Genomic DNA, 27,201 nt, shown 5'->3' with positions numbered 1-27,201 from the left:
CAAGCTAAAGCAGATCTCAGGCCATCTGTCTGCTACAAGCAAGGTGAAGGTTATTTTGCCTACCTGTGCTTTTCCATGCTCTGCTTTCAGCATCTGATAGTCAGGACTTGGCTTTTAGAGGCCCAAGAATATATAAAGAACAATGGGAGAATAACTTGGGGAAAGCCAAACAGTTTCATGCTGCAGTGTTGATATCACCTTTAATAGTTTGCTGTTGAAGAGAAGAAACATAGAGGGTTGTAAAATGTGTTTAAGGTGGCTTTAAAAATCTTTTAAGCTTTACATGCCCCAGTGGTATTGCAAGTGAGCCGTGGGATTTACAGAGCCCCCATACAACAAACTCATTATATGCCACGAGAAGGATATGGCATGTGTACAAATGGTTCAGAAATAATTAATGACTAACAAATGTATACATGATTTTTTTGTAGGGAACATTAACTATCAGCATCTACAGCACAAAATATAAATGTTAACAGCCATAACACACACTTCGAAGGTAGTGACACCCATAAACTGCTTGTGTTGAGTGATAATTTGTTTAGAAAGGTAACTTCAGTCTATACAGCAGGTCCAAGAAACTGCTTTATCAGGAAAGAAAGGGGATCTCGGATGAGAGGAGGGCAATGAGGTGCAGCTTGCCAGTGGAAGCGCAGTCTTTTCCTTCCACTAGTTCTCAGAAAATTGCTGGTAGAATCGAGGCCAGGAGATGTTTCCTCCTGAACCTGCCAGGTCCCCAGACGCAGCCCCCTGTTATCGCAGGTCCTGGTCTGTTAATCTTCTTTGTGAGATTAATTTATGGCAAAAACATCATGTTTGAAGTGAAGTGGCTGGTAATAGGGTATAATCTTATCAGATGCTTGCTTGAGGCTTTAATCAACTCTCTGCTAAACTGAGCTCTCCCGAGGAAGGAGCTGGTTTCTCGCCCCACCTCGCTCTGCAAGTGCTCCTGAGCCTGTCCCTCTTCCAACCTCAACAGCTAAATCCTTCCTGTGAATATTGAAATAGGAAAGCTGCCTTCTGTGCCAGGCTTCTTTTTAAAGCTTGTAATGACATAAGAAATATCACATTTAGTGTCTCATATGCTATAATTGACATTTTAAGTGCTCCTCAGAGCAAGAACAGGAGAATTTTCAATAGATATTAAAATGGAAATCCTTTAATGTTGGTTGATAGCAGCAAACAGATGCACTGGTGCTAAATTAAAGCTAACTGACTTGGATGTTCACAGGGCATATTCCGTTAAATAAGCTGATATTAAATGAACCTGGTCACGTGTATCAGGGAATCTGTTATTTGGAGGGGAGAGCAAGCACTAAGAGTTTCACATCAAAACCACTGTCCATACATATATACAACACCAAACTCCTCTTTATTCCTTATTAACCTCTGTTTCTCTTGGTTTGGAAGTCAAATTAATTCCTTTTCTAAAATATTTTATCAATGCAGGTAATAAGATTGATTTAGCCGATAAGAGGGAAGTCTCCCAGCAAAGAGCTGCAGAGTTTTCCGAAGCACAGGACATGTACTATCTGGAAACCTCAGCAAAAGAATCGGATAATGTGGAAAAACTCTTCCTGGACTTGGCCTGCCGGTTGATCAGCGAGGCACGACAGAACACCCTTGTGAACAATGTCTCATCCCCCTTACCAGGAGAGGGGAAAAGTATCAGCTACTTGACTTGCTGTAATTTTAATTAAAGAGCTGACATGTGACTTCCCTTTCTGCCATGGGCCAAGAGGATTTTTTTTTTTGTTCTGCTGGGATTTATCTACTTGAAGGGAATTCCTGCCACTTTGACCCATCTGACTTACCCCGAGTCAGGTTGCAGACCTGGAAGCATGGCAGGCTGATGGCCCCAGCTACATGGCGACATAGCAGAATATAACATGGTTTAAATTTAATTTTTCTGCAGTCTCTGGAGAGGGTTAGGAAAAGAAGAGTTGCACAAGTGCTTCATGTAATGCAGAACGTGAGCTATTGCATTTCCTTCTATGGGAGACTAGAGCAGCCTCTCTCTCAGAAGATGTTGAAGAGATCAAAATCTCTCTTATAGAACAATGTGTTTTGTCCTTTTTAAAATAAAAAATTAAGAAATAACCAACAATGAACACTGACCTTGGACTATGCTGGCAATCTTCCAGGATGCCAGCGAGTGAGCTGTTAGTACATGTACATAGCGTCTGCCCGTGCATCTTCATGGAGGACTCTGGTGTTTGAAGTAGTGTTATGTCTCTCATCTACAGGCACTTTCATGAACATGGAATTAAAAAAAAAAAGTTACATATATCAACATTTTCAAGATTTAAGAAGACATGGATACAGCTCAGTTGCTCCCTTTGGTGCTAGCAGTTCAGCAAATATTCCATAGACCAAACGTAGTCTTACTACATTACTGTTCTCTGAATGTGTAACTTAGACTGGTTAGGAAAAAACACTAATAAGCACTGTTCATAAAAATAAAAAAATCTCGTTACCTCTTTTTCTAGGCCTGAACGTAGTGGGAAAGGACTGTGCTTTGATATCCAACATAGGATGAAAAAACTTTCCAGAAATAAATAAATTAAAAAATTAACTGTTCCTCCTCTAATTAGTAATGTCCTGATGTGAAAAATTACCCTTGAGAAAGGTTATTGGTGGAGTTGGAAAAAGCGTACCAGACGTGACCAAAATCTTGTGTGTGCATGGATTGCGTATAAGGGTTCAAAAAGAGCACAGTTTGAGGTGGCAGTCTGCAATATGTCCGGCTTAAAAATAAAGCTTGTAGATACAGTTCTTGTTGGAAGGCAGGTGTACAGTTTTGTAGAGTTTTTTTTTTTTTAATGCCAAGTGGAAATAGTGACGGGTTGTAAGCGGTATCATTCTGTGTCTGACCCATCCAGTGCTCACCTTGTGGAACTGCTCTCCAAGATGCTCTTGAAGGCATCTTCTTGGCATCCAGTCTCTCTGCTAGAGTAGCTTTCAGATTCAGGGCTGTAATTTAATTTACTTGATGCTTTGTATTCTTAATCCTGGACTCCAGTGTATGTGTAACTTTAGGCAATTTCTTTCTACAAAACCCCTCAAGTGGAAGCACTATGGAGTTTGCAATGTTATTAGACCTCTAGTGCCATATGCGAATAATGCATTGCAAATTTACAAATTTACAAATTTAACGTCAAGTTAAAGTGAAATTGGAAGATAGTGAATGTGCACATGAAAAATGCTATTTAGAAGTTTGAGTTCAGTTGAGCTAATCTGAATAAATGCCTCCTGGCAATCACATGGCTGTGATATGCTGTACTTTAGAGCTAATCAATTTAATATTATTTGGCTTTTACTGAAGATTATAACGGAGCCTTTGTCTTGACATAAAAAGCTGCCAGTAAGTACTTCTTGAAAAGAATAAAAATAAAAAAAAAGGCATTTTAAAATGCTTTCTCACATTTTCCTGGGAAGACTTCTTTGAGCTGTATCATGTTGTGCCTTTGATCTGTAATGGCGAGCGGACTCTATGTGTCAGAGAGGGAGGATCGGTGTGTCATGTGGCCATTTATATTATTTTCTTGCTATTTTTTTTAGGTCACTTTCTTCTTTTATGACTAGTGGTACAAAAGGAAGATGGAGAAGTTGTGGTACGAGGCTTGTTTGTCATTTAGTTAACGCTTAGCAAAGAGTTTCTGTAAGTGTGAGATATTGGGGGACGTGTCATCTGCTGTGCTGGCCTGGGACTTTTCAGGTTCTGCTTGTGGTGTAATCCGGAGGATTTAGAATGTGTGGGACTTGGTGGCTTCTGCTGTGCTGGCCCATGTGGTACAGCCTGTGCTGAAGACCAATGTTGTTCTTGAGTGTTCCCCAAATTGCCAAATGCAGCCTCATATGAGCTCGTGAAGGCCACCCAACTGTGAGACAGCTGATTCTTTTTGGTAGTTGTTTAGAGCAAGGCTCAGGGTGTTACATGTAAGGTAACACTTAAGTTAAATATCAATACTATATATATATTTAATTTGTAAAAGCTCTTACTCTCCAGATGCTGGGCTTGTCAGCATATAACTGATAACAAATAGGGCAGGGCTGTTTGATGGAGTTAATCAAGGAGGAAGGAGTCTGCCCACTAAAACACCTGTGGGTTTCTCAGCCTGATTTCCAAACGCATCAAAGCTGGGCAGGTACTTTTAATTCCTGCTGAATACCACTATAAATGCACTTTAAAGTGCTCCTTGCATCACATCTGGAGGTTGAAGTCTAACACATTTATCATGATGCAACAGGCTGGACTGGTCAAATAGCAGAAACTGCTAACTTCATTTTCTTGGATATTGACTTTGACGTTTCTAGAAGGCTAAGTCTCTTTTTCCAGTGGTTTCCTAACCTGTAGGTGACTATTTTGAAGACTAGCTGCCTACTAGCAACCTCAAAGCATTGGTTCTTTTTATTGCTGGCAAATCTCCTCCATTTAAGGACACCATCTCCAGACAGTGACGTGCTTTTGCAGTGGGGTGGCATGCTGCGGTTGGGCTGATGTTACAGTGAAGTATCTGACTTCTCCAGGGACAAATCTGAACTGATTCCTTTCAAGGTTTATTCTGTGTAGACTTAAAAAGTTGAAAGGAAACGATGGTGGTATGTGCAACATTTTATAAAGTCAATAAGCCAAAAGCTGTAGTTTGAAACTCGCCTCTTTTTCTGCAGTTAACAAACACACTACCTGTTGAAGCAGTGATATTTTATTGTAGTAACTCCTTTGCAGGAGTTATTTTTGTACACCTTTAAGTATCTCTCTAGTGCATGCAACCCACTTCTCCCCGTAGCACTGAGGGTTTATCTTCTCTTCTACGGTCTGGTCCACTGCTGAAGGCTTCCCAGCTAGAAGAGGAGCTTTATCAACTGCTAATGACAACTTAGTGCTGTGGCATAGTGATCAAAGTCTTGAAAAATAAAAGGAGATAAAAATGCAAATCCCAATTATCTGACAATCAGCATTCCAACTATGGCCAACACCTTGCTAGATGAGTGGATTTTTGAGAGAACTGTCAGTAAAAGCTTTGTGATGCTTGCTGGGTTGTGTGTCCAAAAGCCATGCAGAATTGATGTAATGGAGCCAAATTTGACTAGAAATGTTCTCTACTATCAAGAGAGCAAAGCATTGCTTTTAGCATGGTTGCTAGATTTTGATGTGTTTTCAGGGTGATATATTCACAGCCATGGAGTAATCTTCTTATTTCTGGGTGAATATTAATTTTTATAGTAGTCCCATAATGAGACCTTTTCTTGAAATTTTTTTTAGCACGATGACTAGGTTCAAGCAGAAGCCAATATAGGATGGTCAACAGATGTTTGCTTTATCTAGCAAACCTGTTTGCAGAGATTAGTAAAAGCATCTCCTGAAAACTGGATGGTCTACACTCTGTTTTGCAGTTCAGCCACTGATTCAGTCAGGCTGATCTTGGGTAAACCACCAAACATTCTGTGCTTCAAATCACTGTATGTGAAGTACTCGCTGGTATTTTGCATTGGGTGTCTACACAGCAAGTTTGCTGGGACAAGCCATGACTCCCTTCTGTTCCTATTTGTGTTGCCTATGAGACACCAAGTGCTGGGGGGAAAAAAAGAAAAAAGCCCTTCAGGTCAAAGAGTTACAATGGAAAAAGTGAAATTATGAACTCTGTAAAGAAGGGGACACTGGGTGCCTCTTCCTACCTCTAACACTGAAGTCCTGATTTGATCTGCAGGTAAGTTTGAGCATGCAGTCAGATACATGTTTGTGTTGAATGCTAAGTGGCTTTGTGATCATTATTTAATGAAAACCACATACGACAAATTGTCAGGCAAGATACTTTGTTCTTTGCTGTAGAATACATGAAACAGCCCTTAAAATCTGTCAGCCTGCTGGTGCTGTTTGTCTTTTTGGAAATAGCTATATTGGTAACAGTTGGCTCCTGCTAGTCTAGGTTTAGTGGTTAATGGCTATTGAATTCCTTCAGCATCAGTAATAACAGCAGCAGACTGAGGTTGACACAGAAGACAGTGATTTGAAAAGAGGGAAAGTCAAAATTAGTGATGCAGAAGCATGGTGGGTGCACGCACATGGGACAACAGGCTTTCTTGAGCTTTTGTTGACAAGGGATGCAATTAGTTATAGTCAAACCCACCGCCTCATTCGTTATCCCTAAGGACTGCTGTTTGTTCAGCTGCTTTTCCACTTGTCTTCTCTTTTCAGTATGAAGAACTGTCTATAAATCAGGCTGAGAGGTTGAGCTGGCATGATTTGTGTAGTCAGAGACTGAATTCAGTTGGAAAACAGGTGAAATTCTCCAGCTATTAAAACAGGCTGAGCAAACACGCAGGATGCGCTGCCCTTTGGGGACCAGTCAGATATGGCTGGAGACGCTGTTGCCAAAACCTTCTCCTGGCTGTGGGGCAGACTGAGTGCTATAGCCCTTTGTGCAAGGGGAAGGATGACTCTGTGGAGCAGAAAATGCAAAGTAAAGAGGTGGTTCTACTCTCCCAGGGTTTCTTCAGTCCCATCCTCTTTTAAAAAAAAAAAAATGCCTCTATGACTTAGAATTTGATTTCTCTGGACTTTAATAAGGGGTGCTTTGAATTTGAGTCTCATCTGAAATTCTTCTGCATTCTTTTGCTTTCAATATCAAAGCACCCAATATCGTTATATGGGTTGCTCCTACCAACAAAGACCTTTTCTGAATTAACTCAGTTAGAAAAAGGTGTTTCTAGAGGACACTTTGTGAATTCCTAGGGAGCAAATATGGAAGCTCTTTGAAATGTTGATACATATAAGGGCTCACCAGAAAACCCACTGGAGCCAAAGGAAATACTCTAATCAATTCTAGTAGTGAAAACCCTGTGAAAGATGTTTTCTTTCTCTATTTACAAACTTTGTTTATCTGAACAAATTTGGCTCTTGACACCACCCTTTTTCCTTGCATCAAGTCTGTCTCCTCTTGCTGTGGGTAATAATTGTTCTAGTTACTGTTCACAAGCAGCAAAAGATCATCATTTTGAAGGACAGTCTTGTCATCTTGTGATGATGAGCGGTGGGGAAACACTAGCTTGATTTCCTACAAGCAAGTAGTGCATCCTAAGCAAAGCACCCTCAACTGGAACTGGTCGTATCTTTGAAATGTGATCATCCACTCGAGCTGTAGTTAAATGTACCATAAAGGTTACAGATCTCGCATCTGCCTCTGTTTAGGATTTACGTTGGCTAGGAAAACAACAACAGGGTAATCGTGCTGACTGTGATGCAAGGCTCCCAAAGTAGCCCGCTGCATTGCTCCGAGTTACCTCGCTAATCACCACCTCGCTAAACTGACCCAAAGTCTCCTTTGCTGTACTGTACTATATCCAGCCGAGATAGATTGCCAGCTGTCATCACCCGTGGATGCCATCGCACCCTTTCCCCTCATGTGAATCAGCTGTAACTTAAACCAGAAGTAAAAACTGTGCCATGTGAGTTGAGGGTGGTTTTTTCCAAGTGGGAGGCACAGATCCAGAAAAAAACCCTCATGCTTGCCCCTCTAAATACAGTTATCTGGGTAATTGGAGAAAGATAACCCAGGTATAGCAGAAGCTGAGGTGGCAATGGGTGTAATTTTGGCTGTAAATGTTGTCAGTGAAAAATTAGACTGGTTTTAAGAGTATAGGCAGGGTTAACAGCTCAGCTTATGTGTCTGGATAAACAGGAGCTGGCTGTACTGTACTCGGAGATTGTCTCCGTTTTCACATTAATAACTAGCTATTAGCACTCCCTGGATGTGATCACATTTGTTGAACCAGTTATTCTTTACCAGCAAGCGCAGAAAAGAATTCTAGCTCCGGTTATAGTGCTACAATTAAACTCAAGAAGCAGATGCCACCTTTACATTTGCACCTTTGATTTTTCTACTACTGCTTATCTTGGGGTAATGTTCCCAAGGACATGCAGGCTTGTGAGTGCACCGTGGTGGTGTTCCTGCCGAGCATCTTCGGGAGTCCAGCCCTGGTCCACAGGCCCCTGACACGGCCAAAACCTGTGTCAGTCGTGGTTTTAGCTGTGCATGGTGTCCTGGGGGAGAGGGGATGTTAGAAGTACTCTTACGCTTTCGTGGGCAGTGAGTAAGGGTTCTGGTGTGGGGGTTTGTGAATGCAAACCTCGGAGCTTTTCAAAGCCTGGTTAGTACCTTTCATCCATGAATCTGCTCCTTCCCAATACTGCTCATGCCTCAAGCACTGTGGAGGTCTCAGACTGGAAACAGTTCTGGTTGCGTGAACCACTGGATCCTACTGCTGCTTTAGCTAGAAGGAGGAGCATCCGTGGCTCATCTTCTGTGCCACCTCGAGTTTCTTACTATGGACAGACACCTTACTAATTTGATAAGCCCATTCTCAGCCATGTAAGCATCCTATAAGGAATGCTTCCCTTCTTGTGGGACCAATACAAGAGACTCAGATGTTAAGAATCGGTGGGGGTTTGGTGCAAGTTGAGTAAATCTCCAGTGAGCAGGTGGATGCTGTTCTCCATCCAGGGAGACTTATGGCCACGTGGAGGAGGAGGGTCGGACATTCCGAGCTGTCGCTTGGGTGCTGGTGTGAATATCTCTGAGGGTCTGGGTTGCATCATTGGCATGAGCTTCAGTAAATCTAACGGCTGCAGTGTCCCCAGCAGTCAAGGCTTTACGGAGGGGGAAGCAGAGGAGAGGGGAATGCTGTTTTGACATTTTAATGGAGTGAGAATAAAATGTTTGGTCTATGGCAGGGAGAGCTGCCGTGATTTCAGGCACTGCCATTGCCTCAACTCTTGCAGGCTCTTTGGAAGAAAGCCTTACCGCTGGCCCCCACATGCAGTCAGCACTGAGGGGGAAAGATGAACTTTTTAACCCAACGTTTTGGGGGAGAAAAGGCCATCTAATAAGATTACAGAGGAAGCCCAGCGCTTGTTGCTATGCTGGTTTGGAGTGACAAGTATATATCTGGATATTAGAGAAGTAGTTTAAAATGTGCCATGGTTTTTAGCATAATAAGATGCACTGCAGATATGTCACATCCATTTTATTCCCCACAGCTGTTTACAAAAGGAAAAAAAAATTAAAAAACCCTGAGATTGGAGCAGCTGCAGTCACTCAGCTGTCAATATGGGACAAGGCTCTTTCTGCTCCTCTTTTATTTCCACTTCACTCTGTTCTGCTGCACATATTTGGCTGTTCTTTGAATTTGCAGATCATGAGATTTTTTTTTCAAACTGCCTTTGATCTATACAGAAAGACTCACCCAGCTCTCATTTGAATTCATTAATAGTTTGAGTAGGCATTTTAATTTTATGTTTACTGGTTTGTTTCCCTTTGTAACGTTATCTAACTGACAAGTTCGTCGTGCTCTGCATTGCCTTTAGGTTTTTGAGTCTAAAATGTTTCCTCTTTCCTGAAAGCTATGATCATTTTTAGAGATGTTACAATGGCATCTTCATTTCCTCAGGAGAAAACCTGAATTACTCTCAGCTTTGATTACTAGCAAATCAATATTGAAGCACGTAATTTTTTTTTACAGCATGAACAAAGTATGTTTTATACCATCAACTGTAGTTTGAATTGTAGTTTAAAAACCCGCTTAAGCACTAAAAGCAGTTGTTTGTGTTTGTTTTTTTTTTTTCTTCCAACTTCCATGCCAGGAAAGGAATTTCCTGGGTTGGAGTTTCTCCCATAAAGGTCTGCTGTCTTTTCCCCAACAATTGTGAATTTAGCACAATGTACAGAATTTTAGCAAGAACCCTGATTCCTAAACACGTGGCCAGAAGGATGAGGAGAGGATGTGTTTCTTGTTGATCAAGCACAACCATTTCAGTGGAGAAAATGCACTACAGCTGGTCGGACCATTGATCTCGGGTTGCTGCGGTAGTGCTGTCTTTGGGAAGGGTATAGGTGTTAGCAAATCGCCAAACTGTGAATCATTGACTGTCAGAAGCATTTGGCTTGTCTGTTTTTTAAGTTCTTGTGGTCAAGTGTGGTACAGCGGGGTTGAGAAAGGAATGTATTTTGGATGACCAGGATGATGAATGTATGATGCTTCATGTTTATTTGTAATGTCCTTTTTATACTTAGAAATTGCTTACATATGTATCTGTATGTAAATAAATGTTTAATCCTTTCCACTTAGTGTTTAAAGTGTTTGTTTGGTTTTGATTTGAACTGCAAAGCAAAGTTGCCTTAAAAATATGTACGAGACAGAGTCACTTGACGTGATTTAATATCAGACCAACAAATGAATGGCTGCTAAGGACTTTCTGCTAAGGCTCTTGCAGCATTGGGGCCTCACAAGAAGAGCAAAAGTAGAGCTGCTGTCCGTGGGAGCAGTGTCCCTTTGCACTAGAACAGAAGAAAAATTTTATTCAAAACAAGAGAGATCATAGCAAAGTGTGAAATGCCAAAGAAATGCCGGCAGCAGTCACTAGAGGGTGGTCTTTGACAGAGGTACCATCTTCACTCACCGTCACTGCAGACCTGGGGCTGGTTAAACTCTGGTCCTAGCAAGATGCTAGGTTTGTGGTGGATGAAGATGATGTTTGTATGCTTCAGTTGTCTTTTATTCTTTGTCCCAGTGCCTTTGGGGTTTTGTTTTAATGCTAGTTCTTCTCTTCAGCTTTCAACTCACTCTTTTCATGCTCCTAGAACTCCACTGGTGTTCCCCAATGACCTGCTTTTCTGGGGGCCTAGGATCCTTGTGGACAAGATCTCCTGTTTTAAGCCTTTATTCTTTTGGTCAATACAGAAAGTTTGTGCTCTGACTCATTCTGGGATCAGGTTTCCTCCCCTGTGCTCTGCTCCACATCAAAGATGACTTCTGCTAACACACTGAGAAATGAGCTGTGAAGCTTGAAGACGCCATGTGTCTTTTATTGCCTCTTCCACTGACCTTGAAGCTCCTTCCTTGGTAAATGTCTGACACGAGGGCTGGACCATCTGCTCTGTGTTCCCCAGGAAGCTGGCAATTTGAGTCAATGATAAACCAGAGAGGTACTCGGAGAGGGAAAAGTCCCTGCATGCTTCTAGGTAGGAACTGGGCAAAGGGAGGGGAAGAAAACCTCCTTAAAGCACAGACACCTTGGGAACTGAGTATTTACTGAAAGAGAGGAGAGTTGGAGTGTGTTGCCTGTGTGGGTGGTGGCTGGAGAAGCCAGACCAAGGTCTTCCAGGGGAAAGGTAAGGGGGAGGTGAAGAGCGGCAGCTCTTCCTTGCAAGGAGCGTGTAACTGGTGGGATGTGCAACCTTCTTCTTGTTCACTGTGGGTAAAAGGACTGTAGGAGCATGAAGGCTCCCTGCAAAAAAGGGATCAAAGTCCCCAGAGGAAGAAATCCAAGGCTGACAGACTACAGGAGCAAAACCGAGACAGCTTACTGCCTCTCCTCCATCTTCTCATGTACAAAGTCTTCCTACCGAGCACCTGGGGAGCTCTGCCCAGAAGATGTCATCTTGCTGACAGGGGTCTGTCACACAACAGTACTTTTTGGTCTCACTATGTGTGCAGTCCTCTTGCACAAAGCTCAGGAGAGCTGGCTGCTCTGCATTAATTTCAATGGTATCGTACAGACAGTCCTACCTAATTAAAAATCTAGTCTTGATTTATGGATTTCTATGCATAGGGGATCAACCACAAACCTGGTGTGCAGTTTCAGGAGTTTTATTACCTTCAGAATTAAACATGCTGAGTTTTATTCTTTTTTACAAACTTAAAATCACATCAGCTTGCATGAAAGCTATCGCTTACTGTAGTATGTGGATGAATTCTCCACTGAATAAAATCACTCATGCTGGACAAAACATTTCATGTCAAGATGCTGTCAGGTATATGATGTAGAAGTTCTGGCAGTGTTTCATAGCTAGCTGCATCAAGTCTCTGGTGTATCACTTGGATCAGGTCTAACCCTGTGATAAAGTACGTGTTTGTCCAGTTCGTCACAAGGGAGTGCTTAAAGAGCCAGTGATACTGCAGTCTTGTATTATGTGGGAGGCTGTAGCAGAAACATCTAGTTTCAAGTTTTATTTGTTTGAGCACTGATGTCTTAAAACCCTTTCAATACTGCCTCCCCTGTGCTCACTGATTTGGGTATGAATAATGCTGTCTTTCCCTTTATTTCTTCTACATAAGCTATTGACGCAGATTTACCATTTCCAGGCAGGCTACATTTCTTACTCATTTTCCCCTTGCCCCTAACATAGATTCATCAAGTAGGATTTTATTTGCAATAAATACAAACTTTTGAACAGGCATAGCACTGGTGATTGCAGGCAGAAGCACAGGCTTGTTCACCCGGGCTCACCCTAGAGCCCTGGTGCAGTTCTGGTGCTCAGATTTGCTGTCAAGCACAGGGCTAAAGCTCAGCTAGGGAAGTCATCAACACCTTATAAAGGCTATATGGCTTCTTCTATTCCTGCCATGTCCCTTTGGCTGTGCCAAGAAGCCCCACATAGGGAACTGTGTATCCCTTACAGCACAGCATTGCCATGTTCTGCAGCGGTGGTTTAGGCGGGTGTCACTGGCACAGCGCTTAACAAGTGACTCCACTCACAGGTATGATGCTTGAAGTTACTTTGGTCATCAAATTATTATGTTTAATTCTGCTTTATTTTTGCCCCTTTTTTTTTTGCTATGACTGGATGGTCCTTTTTCTTCTGCTTATGTCTGGGATCCAGGGACTGCAGGGATCTAGGCTTGGACCTATAAGAAGAAACCCCGAGCCTCTTGCCACCACCACCTACCTATTGCAGCATCCTTAAAGACTGGCAAGAACTTTTGGGTTGTGCTTGAGTATCTTGCCGGGTAGGACAGCAAGGAGAAAAGGTGGTTTGCTGGTTAAGGTCTTTCAGGGATATCCAGAGCTAGGCTCCACACCCTCTTAATGTTGGGCAAGTCTTTGAACCTGTGCCTCTATTTCCTCAACTGTTAAGTAAGTAGGGAAAAAAAAAAACCCAAACAACACTGACCAATATGGAAAAACCTCTCTGTAAAGTGAATTTACCTGTGCAGACTTGCTGTGTAGCCATGAGGAACCGTTTCCTTTGGTCAGCCTGCAGGAATGCCTGCAGACTTGGTAGCAGAGGCTGTATCTCATTAACACCCTGCTCAGCTGCAGAAGCAGCTTGTTTGATTTCAAATACTCTCCTCCCTTCCATCCTTCAGTGAGAAATGCATTTGATTAGAAGGCGTAGAACTTACAGTGGAGACTGAGAAACTGAAAAGGTTTACCTGTATGTTCTGTAAGGGTGAGCCATGCTAAAAATAGCAGGTAGGGGACAAGGTGGTGAAAATAAATGCCCTCATACTTCCCTGAGTGTCCTGAAAATAATAAGCAGGTACCTAATTATTTTGTAGAGGAGATATGAAGGCACACAAAGATTCCAGCTCAGATTCCAAAGGTCTGGTTTTTTCATCCATCCCAAACATGGTTTCCATTGGCCGTCTCAGGCAGGTCCTGCCTTAACACGCTGGTTTGTGTGCATGCCCCAGTGAGACCAAGTGAATGTAAGGTTAGGGAAGCCTTCCAGAGTCACACAAGAAGCCGCCCTTCTAGCCCTGATGCCAACAGTGACCAACAACAGATAGTAAATAAAATACCCAGGAACAAAAAGATGAGCACAAAATGATACATTCCCACAATACTCTTCTAACTAACTTCAGCAACTTCTTCCTCTCAGATGTCCTAAGGCAGAGGTGGTGTCTTTGTAACCTGAAAGTGCTTTAGTTATCAGTATTGATACAATTTGTTCCTTGCATGCAGACACACAAAACTCTTCTGAACAAACACTGAGTCTAGGGCTTAAGTAGGTGGATTAGAAATTAAGTGAGGCCTCACACATAAAAAACATAGTAATGTGTATCTTGTAGCAGAGAATGAACCAAGTAAACTCTCCTTGTCACCAGTCACAATGTAAATGGTGCATATTCATTCTATGCCTCAAAAAAACAAAACAAACCAAAAACCCAACAGCAGATACAGGCCTGCTTCTGGTTCTGCAAGTCAGCATTTTCAGGCTGATGAGATCCTGTACCATCAGGTTCCCACATCCTTCTGCAGGATCTGACCTACAAGCTTGCAGCAGCAGCTCCAAGATTTCTCTATTCAATGATCTTAAATGCAGCTGTTCTGGGTGGGGGATATGGAAAAGCCCAAAGCACGGAAGAGGAACAACATTGCCAGGAATCTGCCACTAGCAGTCTTTAACTTGAAAAAGCCTGCAGGAAAACTGGGAGCTGCTACCAGCCTTTCAGGATGGCCCCCTCCACCCAACTCAACTCTATCATAAGATCCCAAGCAGGCTCAAATAGAAGGCTCCCACATGGCATTTGAAATTCTTTGATAGAACTTGGCCCTTCTCCACAGAGAGTCATCAGCTAAGAATGTGGAGTGGACAAGGACTGCAGGGCTGCTCTTATGGTGAAAAGACACCACTGTACGCTAAAACACTTCACCTACCTCTACTTGATAAAGTGAGATCTATTAAATAATCACACATTTACAAAAGTTTTTATTGCACATTCTAGACTTAATTTACAATAAAATATAGTAACTGCAAATCCTGTTTTCCCCGTCTCTGTGGTACAAAGATCTGCAAATAAACGTAACTCATCTTAGGAAGACATATGCCAATAGGTGTATAAACAATGTAATTGTTAAATAGCTATTTTCTTCTACTGGCTCCTTCCCAAAAGTCTTAAAGATAATTAAAAAGAATACAGAGTAGGAACATCTGTTTTTTAGTATTTTGGCTTATTGGAAAAAGGGGTCTGTGCTTGGAAGAACAACTCAGGAGACCAGCCAGCTGCCCCTTCTAACATATCCCCTGAATAATTTGCACTTGAGAGGAGACTCTTGCCTTCTGAAGGAGAACAAGTTTCCAGGACTGTATCGTTTAAAAACAAGGCCTTCGTGACACCTGCAAATACAGGAGTTGTTAGAATCCTGGCTGTATCCCCAGGGTTTAATCTCTCATTTTGGAAGCACACATCATTTTCACTGGTCTCTTTGCTTTCAGAAATAGGGTTCCTGCCAGCGTGCCCACAGGTCGATTGCGGGTCAGCAGCCCAGCTAACTGTTTTTAAGTCTAAAGATCCAGTTGATTTCAACCTTTTGTTCGCAGATGGAGGGATCCAATCCTCAAAGTTGGCAGGCGGTTGGCAGTTAAGGAACTGCTGTGAAACAGAGCTATGACTTTCTTTGTCTTCCCCATTACTCAGCCTTTCATGTTTCACTAACCTGCCAGTAAGCTGCTGCAAGAGAGTGTTTTGAAAGGAAGACCTAGATCGCTTGCATTTGGAAAAGATTTTAGTGGGATTTTGGGGGGTGAAAATAGTGACAGAAGAGCTTTCCCCAACAGGCCACAGTTTCTGGAAAGGTTTTGTCACAGGAGTCGACTGTAAATAAGGAACAAAGTCTTGAGCGCCAATTGAATTGCATTCTGAAAGACAAAAGGAGTAAGTTACTGGTGTACTGTGCTTACTAAAAGCAGGAGGGGACCTGTGTAGGGATGAGCTTGGTTTTGAACTGTTACAGAGAACATCATCTCCAGGATAAAGCACCAATTCAGAAGCTGTGACCTTTTCTGTCAAAGTATCTTCCTGTATTAAAGAATTACATGATTTATTTAGGAATTCTACAGGTTTTGCTACCTCTCTTGTACTTGCATCAAAGAGATCTGCAGAAGCATTGTAGCTGCCTTCAGGGAAGATACTGTTCCACAGCATCTCTCTCCTGTTAACACTTTTGAAGGTATTTTCTGACAGTTCTGTCAATGGTTTTAATTCTCTTTTATACAGCCTTCTTGTATTGCTGGGAGTTGTTGGATCAGAGTCCCACGCCCCTGTGAATGTAAGATCTGTTCTTTGGCTTGGCATAGAAGAAGAATTTTCTTTATTTTCGCAACCTGCTAAGCAGCTATCATGTGCAGAACACACACAGGTAGCTGCCTTGCTCCTTTTTAAGCAGGAGGTTTCTCCATGTTCAGCAGTACACTGCAGACTAATAAAAGACCAAGATGACTTTGAAATGTCCATATTTGCTTCTTTGGGCTGCACATATCTGCTCTCGGAAACAGAAGGCTCTGATGTAACTGGCAAGGACTGTGACAGAATAGGTAGACGAGGGTTAGGTATAAAGCAAGATGCTCCACATTCCTTGGAGTCGGTTGAAGATAAAACACTAGAGGAAGACTCACATTGTGACACCTCATCACTCTGAGGATTTGAATTCGACTGAAGACAAGCAAACAGTATATTCTCCCAACTACCATTCTCTGCTGGTGGCAAGAACCTCCCCGAGATGCTCACTTCAGGCAAATCAGCAGCTAGTAGGGTTTGCCTGGGATACGATTTGTTAAGATTTACACCCAAGTTGCTACTTTCAAGAAGGGTCTGTTTGCCTGCATCAAGGCTGGGTGATGTTACAACACTCTTGCCACCTTCTATTCTGGCTAAAAATTCATTTAGGCTTTCTGAGAATGGGAGCTCATCCCAAAGCATAGAGTCCGTCTGAGACGCTCCAGCTACATTTATGTGATTAGATGCTGAGGCATCTCTCTCATAAAAAAAGGAGTTGTGGGATGTTTCTGGGTAAGAATAATTTCTACTATTAGTCTTTGGGTAGATGCTTTTTACCCCAAATTCCAAGGGATGTTGTAACAACTTGGAACTGTTTCCATGTAAACACTCTGTCTTTGAAGAGGATACTCTCTCTAATTTATCAGTTGCAGAGATACTGCCAGTCTGACTAGGTTGTGAACTCAATTCATTATCCTCCTCCTTATTTCCTTCCTTCACAGAAGAGCTACAAAACTGTGAATCCCCAAAAGTTTGATTGTTGAGGCTTACACTACACGATTCTGCAGAGACAGGCCTCCCCTCTTGTTCATGCTGTTCACTCACCAGCTTTCCCACTTCCAGAGTGGGAAAGTCTTCCGCTGTTACCCAAGCAACAGATGAAGTCAGGCTGAAGGACTGCTGCCAGGACCCTAAAAAAGTTTCTCTGCCACTAGACTGAACAAAACAGGAGTTTCTGCTCAGGCTAGACAAACTGCTGAGCTCACTGACAGGTTCATCTATTGGAGCTGAAGATGCATCAGGTAAGCATGAGCTGTTATTACAGCTCCTGAATTTTGCCAACTGCAGAAGCTGATCAACGTAGCTGATAACAGTAAAGCCAGTAACAGCAACATTTGGCAGGAAGATCTGGGAAGCTGTAAGCTTTTTTGTACTTCTATTAATTCTGGAACAGTTTTGCAAGATGCTGCTGACAGCAGAACGCCCTCCATCTTCACTTGCACAACCCTGGGGGGAAAAAAACAAAAAAACCAAACAAATTCAAAACTTAGTACAATGCTTTATTTTGTGATAGAAAAAAAATATAAATTAATGCATGTCTTTTAAGTCAGGCTTAAATTTAGGTCTTACTTTTTGTCAGGATCTGCAGGGAAGAGAATACAAAACAGTCTGTCACACAAAGCAGTATGCCCTGGGAAATAAGCACTGGCAAGGGCTATAAAGGGCATCACAGTGAGAGGTTCTTTGCTTGTTGCAATTATGCAGAGTTTTGGAGCTGGAAAAACAACCAAGAATTCTAAGAAAGGACTTCACAGAAAATTTCTTCCTCCCTTTAGGGCACGGGGTGCTTCCGGGCTTCCTCCAGTGCAGTTCTGTGCAAATGGCTGACTGCCTAAGGCCAACACTTTTCTTTTATCTAGGAGGCACTGGGCAGTACTTGAAGCAAAGCCCTCTGGTACCAGATACCTGACTTGGCAGCTCAGCTATCAAAGCCAGCATGATATTTTCTATGCACTACCTCTGTGAAAGGGAAATAAGCTACAACCTTTATCTTCTCAGATTTATTTGGAGAGTAGTGTTTCAAACCTGCTTCTCTCTACACAGAAATTTCAGGTAAAAAATGACATTAAAAGCAGAGGGAATTATCCAATGTTTTGAGAAGTGGAAAAACCCTTTTCCTCCTCCCCCTCAAGGTCTGGCAATGCCAGAGAGGCCAAAAAGCAAATATAGCTGTCTCAAATTCAACAACCCTCCTAGCTCCTGAGTCTGTGCAAAGGTTGAGGCTGAAGACTGTTAGCCAAGGACAATATCCTTCTAGGTAAGTCTTAAAAAAGTATGTTGATTCTGAGTTTTATCTGGCAGAGTGCAACTGTATGCATAGCTGAACACAACTATATGGAAATGTTTACAGCCAAAGGCTGAACAAATGGTCTTCAAATGTGTCTTCAGTCCTTGTGTGTGCATAAGCAGCAACAACGCTGTTGATATGTAGAATTACTTATATTTGTAAAGGCACCAGACATAGAGACCTGGTCATAGAACCATGGAATCACTTAGGTTGGAAAAGACCTTTAAGATCATCAATTCCAACTGTTAACCTAGCACTGCCAAGTCCACCACTAAACCATGTCCCTAAGCACCACATCTACACATCTTTTAAATACCTCCAGGGATGGTGATTCAACCACTTCCCTGGGCAGCCGGTTCTAATGCTTGACAACCCTTTTGGGGAAGAAATTTTTCCTAATATCCAATCTAAACCTCCTCTGCCGCAACTTGAGGCCATTTCCTCTCGTCCTATCTCCAGCCACCTGACAGAAAAGACCAGCCCCCACCTCACTACAACCCCCCTTCAGGTAGCTGTAGAGAGCGATCAGGTCTCCCCTCAGCCTCCTTTTCTCCAGGCTGAACAACCCCAGTTCCCTCAGCCGCTCCTCATAAGACTTGTGCTCCAGGTCCCTCGCCAACTTGGTTGCCCTTCTCTGGACACGCTCCAGCACCTCAATGTCTTTCTTGTAGTGAGGGGCCCAAAACTGAACACAGTACTTGAGGTGCGGCCTCACCAGTGCCCAGTACAGGGGGACGATCACTGCCCTGCTCCTGCTGGCCACACTATTTCTGATACAGGCCAGGATGCCGTTGGCCTTTTTGGCCACCTGGGCACATCACTGGCTCATATTCAGCTGGATTTTGACCAACACCCCCAGGTCCTTTTCCACCAGGCAGCTTTCCAGCCACTCTTCCCCAAGCCTGTAGTGTTGCATGGGGTTGTTGAGACCCAAGTGCAGGACCCAGCACTGAGCCTTGTTGAACCTCATACTACTGGCTTTGGCCCATTGATCCAGCCTGCCCACATCCCTCTGTAGAGCCTTCCTGCCCTCAAGCAGATCAACACTCCCGCCCAACTTGGTGTCATCTGCAAACTTACTGAGGGTGCACTCGATCCCCTCGTCCGGATCATTGATAAAGATATCAAACAGAACTGGCCCCACTACTGAGCCCTGGGGAACACCACTTGTGACTGGCCACCAACTGGATTTAACTCCATTCACCACCACTCTTTGGGCCCGGCCAGGCAGCCAATTTTTTACCCAGCAAAGAGTACACCTGTCCAAGCCACGAGCAGCCAGTTTCTCCAGGAGAATGCTGTGGGAAACGGTGTCAAAGGCTTTACTAAAGTCTAGGTAGACAACATCCACAGCCTTTCCCTCATCCACTAAGGGGTCACCTTGTCACAGAAGGAGATCAGGTTAGTCAAGCAGTACCTGCCTTTCGTGAACCCACGCTGACTGGGCCTGATCGCCTGGTTGTCCTGTACATGCCACGTGATGGCACTCAAGATGATCTGCTCCATAACTTTCCCCGGCACCGAGGTCAGACTGACAGGCCTGCAGTTGCCCAGGCCCTTCTTGTAGATGGGCATCACACTTGCTAACTCCCAGTCAACTGGCACCTCCCTGGTTAGCCAGGACCGCTGATAATTGATCGAAAGTAGTTTGGGGAGCACTTCCACCAGCTCCCTGAGTACCCTTGGGTGGATCCCATCTGGCCCTATAGACTTGTCTGTGTCTAAGTGATTTAGCAGGTTGCTAACCATTTCCCCTTGGATTATGGGGGCTTCATCCTGCTCCTCATCCCTGTCTTCAAGCTCCGGGAGCTGGGTATTCTGAGAACAACTGGCCTTACTATTACAGACTAAGGCAAAGAAGGCACTAAGTACCTCAGCCTTTTCCTCATCCTTTGTCACTATGTTTCCCCCTGCATCCAATAAAGGAGGGAGATTCTCCTTAGCTCTCCTTTTCTTGCTAATGTATTTACAGGAACATTTTTTATTGTATTTTATGGCAGTAACCAGATTAAGTTCTAGCTGGGCTTTGGTCCTTGTAATTTTCTCCCTGCATAACCTCACGACATCCTTGTAGTCCTCCCGAGTTGCCTGCCCCTTCTTCCGAAATTCATAAACTCTCCTTTTTTTCCTTAGTTCCAGCCAAAGCTCCCTGTTCAGCCAGGCCAGGCTTCTTCCCCACCAGCTTGTCTTTTGGCACATGGGGACGGCCTGCTCCTGCGCCTTTAGGATTTCCTTCTTGAAGGATGTCCAGCCTTCCTGGACTCCTTTGCCCTTCAGGACTGCCTCCCAAGGGACTCTGTCAACCAGGCTCCTGAACAGGCCAAAGTCTGCTGAGCCCCTCCTTACTTCTCAAAGAATTTAAAACTCTTATTTTGTGATCACTATGCCCAAGACAGCCACCAACCATCACATCACCCACAAGTCCTCTGTTTGCAAAAAACAGGTCCAGCCGGACACCTTTCCTAGTTGGCTCACTCACCAGCTGTGTCAGGAAGTTAGCTTCCACACACTCCAGGAACCTCCTGGACTGTTTCCTCTCTGCTATATTGTATTTCCAGCGGACATCTGGTAAGTTGAAGTCCCCCACAAGAACAACGGCTAGCGACTGTGAGACTTCTCCCTGCTGCTCATACAATATTTCATCTGCCTCTTCATCCTAGTTGGGTGGTGTATAACTGACTCCCACCATGATATCTGCCTTGTTGGCTTTCCCCCTGATTCTTACCCATAAACACTCAACCCTATCATCACCATCATTAAGCTCTAGACAATCAAAACACTCCCTAACATACAGAGGTACCCCACTGCCTCTCATTCCTTGCCTATCCTTCTGAAGAGTTTACAGCCATCCCTTGCAGCGCTCCAGTTGTGCAAGTCACCCCATCATGTTTCTGTGATGGCAACTATGTCATAGTTTTCCTGCTGCACAATAGCTTCCAGCCCCTCCTGTTTGTTTCCCATGCTGCGTGCATTTGGTGAATGGTTCCAGTTAAATAAAGTTAATCCATGAAGTCCTCAAACTTCCATGACTTAAGATGCTGTGCATTAGGAAATTCTCAGCTCAGATACAAACCTCATGGTACCTGTGGGAGAGGAAAACCTCCTGCCAGGTAGGATTTAGTTCACAGACTTCATAACATGACTCACACAAGCACCACTTAAAGAGAACTTAGAAGACTGTTTCTATGGAAATATTACTAAGAACTAATATTTCAAAGTCTGTTAAACACATAAAAGAGCCACAGATGCATATGTTGAACAGCTGTACTTTTATCAACATTTTTAAACATGCTCTTAAATCCAGAAGTATCAAAATGTTGCAAGGGGATGCGTTTCTCCTTACATGTCAGACACCAGGAGACTGTGCAGCATGGGAAAGGTAGGACAGTGCTTGAAAAGACAGTCTGTTTCTTGCTTGAACTGTACATGGTTTTTCACAGACTCCAAGCTGTTACTGATATGCACAGGAGCTGGCATTGCTCAGGCTCTCTGAGAAGCAGCCCTGACAGGCTGTCAAGCTGACTACTGCCATTCAAGATGGCTTTTGGATGTGATTCATTTAAAATAACACAGGAGTTGGGGGAAGAGGAGCAGAATCCTTCCCATGTCCTAGCCCTAAATTTTCTCAAATTCCCAAAAGATGTTGTACATGATGCTTTGGTAACTCAGTCTATGCCTCTGACTGGCTACAAGCTAATGAAAAAACTCATTGTAAAAGAGTAATGTGGATTAAAAGTTACCTTCACTCCAAATATAAATCTTTTTCCAATGAAACAGGTTTCCACTGCTTGAACTAACACTCCTGGAGGTGCATCTGTGTTTGTTTCTCCTGACAGCTGATTGAAGTCTTGAATACACCTTGAGTAAAAACATACAGAAGTATTGGACCAACAGAGGAAGGCTGATATAGCATTTTAGCTGTAGTATAGGTAGGACACATATTAAAGAGAAGATACTGTGGTAGCTTAAACTAAACACAGAATGAAAACAGGAAACCACAAACCTATAAATTTGATTGTTTAGTTCACTTAATTTCTTAAGTGAAAGAGAAGGAAACAAAACAACTGCTCTGAACAGGTTTAATATACACACGACTTTCAGGTTTTCCCTGTGTGGCTGTGATTTTTGTATCAACACTGTATAATGCTCTCAATATGCTGCTATTGCTTACACATCCTTTCTGCCCGCATCTTTACAGCAACAGCAATATCCATATTAAGACATGCAAATAACTCTGTTTTTTCACAGCTGACAGCAGTACAGCAGTCTAGTGTAGAATGCCTGCCATGAGTATGTTATTAATGATGCTAATATGGGATTTAAAAAGTGTTCATCTTTGACCCAGTGATAACACAAGGCATTGCAAAATAACAGAATAAAGAAAGAAGCAGTGAATGTATCTGAATAGCCCATCCTGGCAGTTTCCCATGTCAGAAAGTCTGAAGCTTATAATGTGGGTGGTCAGGCTCTGAGGACTAACAGGCTTTCTTAGAAATCCCTCCTTTCTAAAGGAAAATCTTGTCACATTGAAGAAAAGTCATAAGATGCACACTTTGGTTTTTTTTAAATCCAAACTGTTAAAGAAAACAAAACCCAAGGGCTCTATCTTTACCTTAAGATTCTTCTTCTAAAATCTTGAGGAAAAATTATGTCTAAATCTCTGGAAAAGGCAACTTACTTAGTAATGTAACATTAGACAAAGGAAATTCAATCATCTCAAATAAAGGAGGAAGGACGCAAGGAAGAAGCCCAACCAAACAAACTGTGAAGCTCAGTTAGCAGGTAGCTGTAGCTGCCTTCAGTAGATGAGTGGAGGATCTCTTCTACTACATAGAAGTAATCCATCTCAAAATTTCAAGATTTCAGGAAGACACCAAACTTTTCTCAAGGTGATGGGTACCAAGGAAATGCTGGAAGGGAGCACTTTAGCAGCTTCTTCCCACTCGTCTTCCCACCATCCAAGCTCATCTCAATTTTTTTAAGCTGAAGAAAAAGCAGCAGCTATATAGTTAGAAACAATCCATTCCTTACCTCTGCAGATTTTCTGCGGTGACCCCAAAGAATGGATCTAAGCAACTTCCAAACACGGTAATGTCAAACAAATCATTAGTGTCAGCAATCTTTAGGGACAATCTATATCTGTAGCTTGCATCTTTAGCTTCACCTGTGCAGCCACATTTTACACAGTTAAACCTGACAAGACAGTAAAAGGATAAAAAAGATTGAACACATGAACTTCTGTTAATCACTGCTGAGGTAAGAACTTATCTGCAGCCCTAAGTATTACTACTATAATGTATCAAACATTCCATTACAAACTATAAGATTCTTTCTTATTCTTTACTCCTTGAGGCATTAATCTCACCACAGACTCAGCAAGGTGTCTGTACCATGACAGAATCCCTCTGGCTTCTTTTACTGATTTATTAAATGCTAGCCTGTTGTGAAGTTGGAGAAAGACAGTGGGCTTTTACCCGCTGGGGAGTAATTTTGAATTACTTGCACGCCCATTTTTTGCATTTTGTTCTGGTTTTGGATTTTTCTTCCTGCAGCTTTAATATAATACCCAGATTTAAAAAATCATCAGGAAACAGCACTGTTATCGTTTACTTCAACAGAAGTAAACAACAGATATTCTTGCTTTGTAAAGTCAGCAATGTGCTGACATTCACTGATGTACTGTTCTTCTGTGTGTCACAGATTTCACATAGCAGTGGGATTAAAAAGGAAATCCCATACCTTTCTGGACACACAGTAAGTGGAAGAGTCATACAGGACTACCTGACGCATTGCACACATAAAATGAGAAGAAATTAAAAAAAATTAGGCCTTGATTTGCAGGGCTTTCAACCAATGCTTTCCAACTTAGGAACAGCACTGAAGAACTACACTGCAGGGGATGCACTTGGAAGCTATTAACACACATAATTTATTCTCCTAAACTGTTCTTCGATACTGCATGGCACTGAATGCAATAGAACTCTTGATCCGTAACAACCTCCAAGCCCCTACTGGAATACAAAGAGATCTAAATAGTGGTAAGTAACATAAATATCTGAAATTAGCACTTATTTCTACAATGGCTGGATTTTCACCAATTTTTTTCAACTTGTGTTCAGCTAACAGAGATTCCCAAGGCCTCTGACCATTACAATTAATGATCCCCAAAACAGGACATACCTCCTAGAATCCAGTAACAGCCTAGAAAAGCATTTTTGACAGGCAGGATAGATGAAGCAGGAGTTCTGGATGGAAATTACAGAGGCAGCCAAGAGTCCTCTCACACGATTCATGTGCTCACCGTATCACCTGAAACAAGTAAGTCAAAACAGTCCAAAGAGTTCTCATTTCTTGAGATGTTAACATTAACTGCTTTTAGCTAGGTTTTTTGAACATTTTGAAAGGCAGCTCTCAGGAAACCATGATCTCTGTTTGAAAATGGTAGTCCAACTGAGGCAACATCTATTATTACCCTTAATTAACCCTTTAAAAATAATAATGAAGATATGTAATAAGAAGCAACAGGCTGCCCAGGGAAGTGGTTGAGTCACCATCCCTGGAGGTATTTAAAAGACTGTAGACGTGGAGCTTAGGGACATGGTTTAGTGGTGGACTTGGCAGTGTTAGGTTTACAGTCGGACTCGATGACCTTAAGGTTCTTTTCTAACCTAAATGATTCTGTGATTCTATGTGTTCATGATATTTGCATACTACTGCAGATAAATCATGCAAATTCCCACTCATATTTAGGGAATCTTTATTAGAACTATCCTTGAGAAGAGCACTGCAGCAAATTGGTTTCTGGTTTTTTTCCTTAATTTAGAATGAAGTCACAGCATGGGGTTAAAAAATGAAATGATTCTACACTTGTAATTCTGCAAACGCCTTCAATACCAATGACTTTGAAAGGAGAGGATGCCCCAAAAATCTCAGAAGGGCTCGCAATAGCAACTATATTCATGCCCTTTGAGCCAAAGGAACAGCTCTACAGTACTTACCATTGATTTCAAGAAAGAGGCCATATGGATATAAATGAACTGAATATTTAAATAAAGAGGAATTAATTGATTTTTATTCAGTATTACTTTCCTGCAGAATTATCTTGCCTTTACTGTCACTATACTTTCCAAAATATCAGTTTTTAGGAAATGTCCCCTATTTTAGAAAGTTAACATTTTTCTCAGCAGATGCTAGAAACAAGCAGACAAAAATACTCTAAAGGACCTCAAATCATTCAGTTGCAACTTAAATGACCAAAATCTTCTCTACAGCTGAATTAAAGGACACCTTAAAAATCCTTCTTTGCACAAGCACTTTTATCACAGTAATAGCTAAATATACAACTCTTCTCAATGTAAGCTGCCAAATAAACTCAGAATAGGAATTGAATTCACATCTTCATTCCAGAACTCCCTCAGGGAGGCAGAAGGCCAAGGAGATAAAGGAGACTCAAGTACAGCTTTTACGTGCTAAAACCATTCAACAATCAACAATGATGTTTTGTTAGTATTTTGCCACAAAAAAAAAAGTTCAACTTACAGGCTATCCCTTTGCCCTCAGGGGCACCGTTCTCAACATTCTGGTAAAAACAATCTCTGCAACTTGAGTACTAGAAAAATGTGAGTGGCTAAACTAATTACTCTGAGTAGTTCAGAGAAGAAGGGGAAAAAAACCCCCAATCAGCTATCCCAATATTGCCCATGGCAGAAAGGTGAGGAAAACGTAAGGAAAACAGAGGCAGGAAAAGGTAAAAGCTTTACTGGGGGGGCCAACAAAAATGAAAAAAAAATCTGTCTTCTGAACATGTATTAACAAGAGACTCATTTGACCTAATATATTAAATGGTGCATGCCTTCAATTCTTGCCAAAACAGAACTATTTTATTTTAGTTACAGTACAAGATACCAGTAGAAAGTACACGGAAAACATACCAATATATAGAAAAGAAATAATAAAATTAAGTCTGATTTTGTCATTGTCCAAGAAGGTGGACTTGGAGAAACCAGCAGGTGCTTCGCATTCCAACTGGTTTTCAACTTAGAACTATATAAACAACGTATACTGTTGTCTGCAGTTTTTAATGAAATAAAAAACCCCACACACCCCGGAAAACACAGCAAATACTTCAAGTATTCCACTAGAATATGGGAGATAAAGCATAGCATGTGCGTATTCACACTGGTTCTGGTAAGAGTTCCTTTTAGAGCAGACTCAAGTTCTACACCTTTATTTCCCTTTGGCAGAAATATAGCACATAAGTTAAAAAAGGACTGTACAAACAGATCTGCTTTACTTTTTTTTTTTTTTTTTAATAAGCACACCAAACCAAACCTCTGGTCCCAGCTCGGGAATCACACAGCACTGCGGGCGCTCCCCACCGCCAGGCTCCAAAGAGCGCTGCCCTTCAACAGCCCTGAAATCTCACCGAGTTTTCCATCAGTGCCTGCTGCCCTCCAGCGGGCTCATTGCCTTAAACTCTCCCTAACAACAACAACAAAAATATCGAAACGCATAAGAAGAGTTGTAACAGGTGTCACGCTGCAGTTTTTACCCCTTAACCAGCAGCCTCCTCGTCCACTCCGGCCCCGAGACGCCCCCGAAGGCCGACAGCCAGCAGCCAGGCCGAGCTCGCCGCTGAAGGCCGGGCGGAGCGGCCTGGCTTCACCCCCTCTCCCCGTGGCTCAGCCTGGGCGCTTTAAGCTTGGCTCAACCCCCAAGGAAGCGCTTCAGTTCCTGAAGCATTACCGTTCTTACCGACCTGCCGATTTCAGCGCCGTTACACGCCGTCTCCCGGCCCCAGGGACCGCGCTGAAGGGACACGGCGAAGGGCAAGGGCTGCCCTCGGGCCCGCAGAAAGGCGGTTACCCCGGCCGGGCCCCCATCGCCTCAGCGCTGTCCCCGGGGAACCGCGGCCGGAGCCGCCCCAGCTCTGAGGAGAACCCGGAAGACCGAAGTGGCGGTTGCCGCGAGCCGTTGCTGGGGGCGGGGACGAGGCTGCGCTCACCCAATCGTGACGCAGCCCGGCGGCAGGGCCGCCCCACTTGCCCAATAACAAAGCGAGGGCGTCAGCC

At 42.9% G+C, this 27,201-nt stretch overlaps 2 protein-coding genes across 4 annotated transcripts in view; one reads left to right on the top strand and one right to left on the bottom strand.

Annotated features, from left to right (window-relative positions):
• Positions 1-10,128, top strand: part of RAB30 (RAB30, member RAS oncogene family) — a 51,938-nt gene extending 41,810 nt beyond the window's left edge. For all 3 annotated transcript variants that reach the window (XM_075050135.1, XM_075050137.1, XM_075050136.1), the window contains exon 5: positions 1,450-10,128. In XM_075050135.1, coding sequence (XP_074906236.1) covers positions 1,450-1,700 — 251 coding nt within the window. In that variant the 3' untranslated portion in view covers positions 1,701-10,128. The remainder of the gene's footprint in view (positions 1-1,449) is intronic.
• Positions 10,129-14,478: 4,350 nt separating this feature from the next.
• On the bottom strand, positions 14,479-27,155 carry DDIAS (DNA damage induced apoptosis suppressor). Its single transcript, XM_075050132.1, has 5 exons — positions 26,889-27,155; positions 24,311-24,439; positions 23,162-23,323; positions 21,871-21,988; positions 14,479-17,289 (listed from the first exon to the last, which is right to left on the bottom strand). The coding sequence occupies exons 2-5, from the start codon at positions 24,421-24,423 to the stop codon at positions 14,725-14,727; spliced, it is 2,958 nt and encodes a 985-aa protein (XP_074906233.1). The 5' UTR covers positions 24,424-24,439; positions 26,889-27,155; the 3' UTR covers positions 14,479-14,724.
• Positions 27,156-27,201: the final 46 nt, after the last annotated feature.

Source organism: Buteo buteo, chromosome 18 (genome assembly GCF_964188355.1).
Source record: "Buteo buteo chromosome 18, bButBut1.hap1.1, whole genome shotgun sequence".
Lineage (NCBI taxonomy): Eukaryota > Metazoa > Chordata > Aves > Accipitriformes > Accipitridae > Buteo > Buteo buteo.
This window is presented reverse-complemented; position numbering and strand designations above follow the sequence as displayed.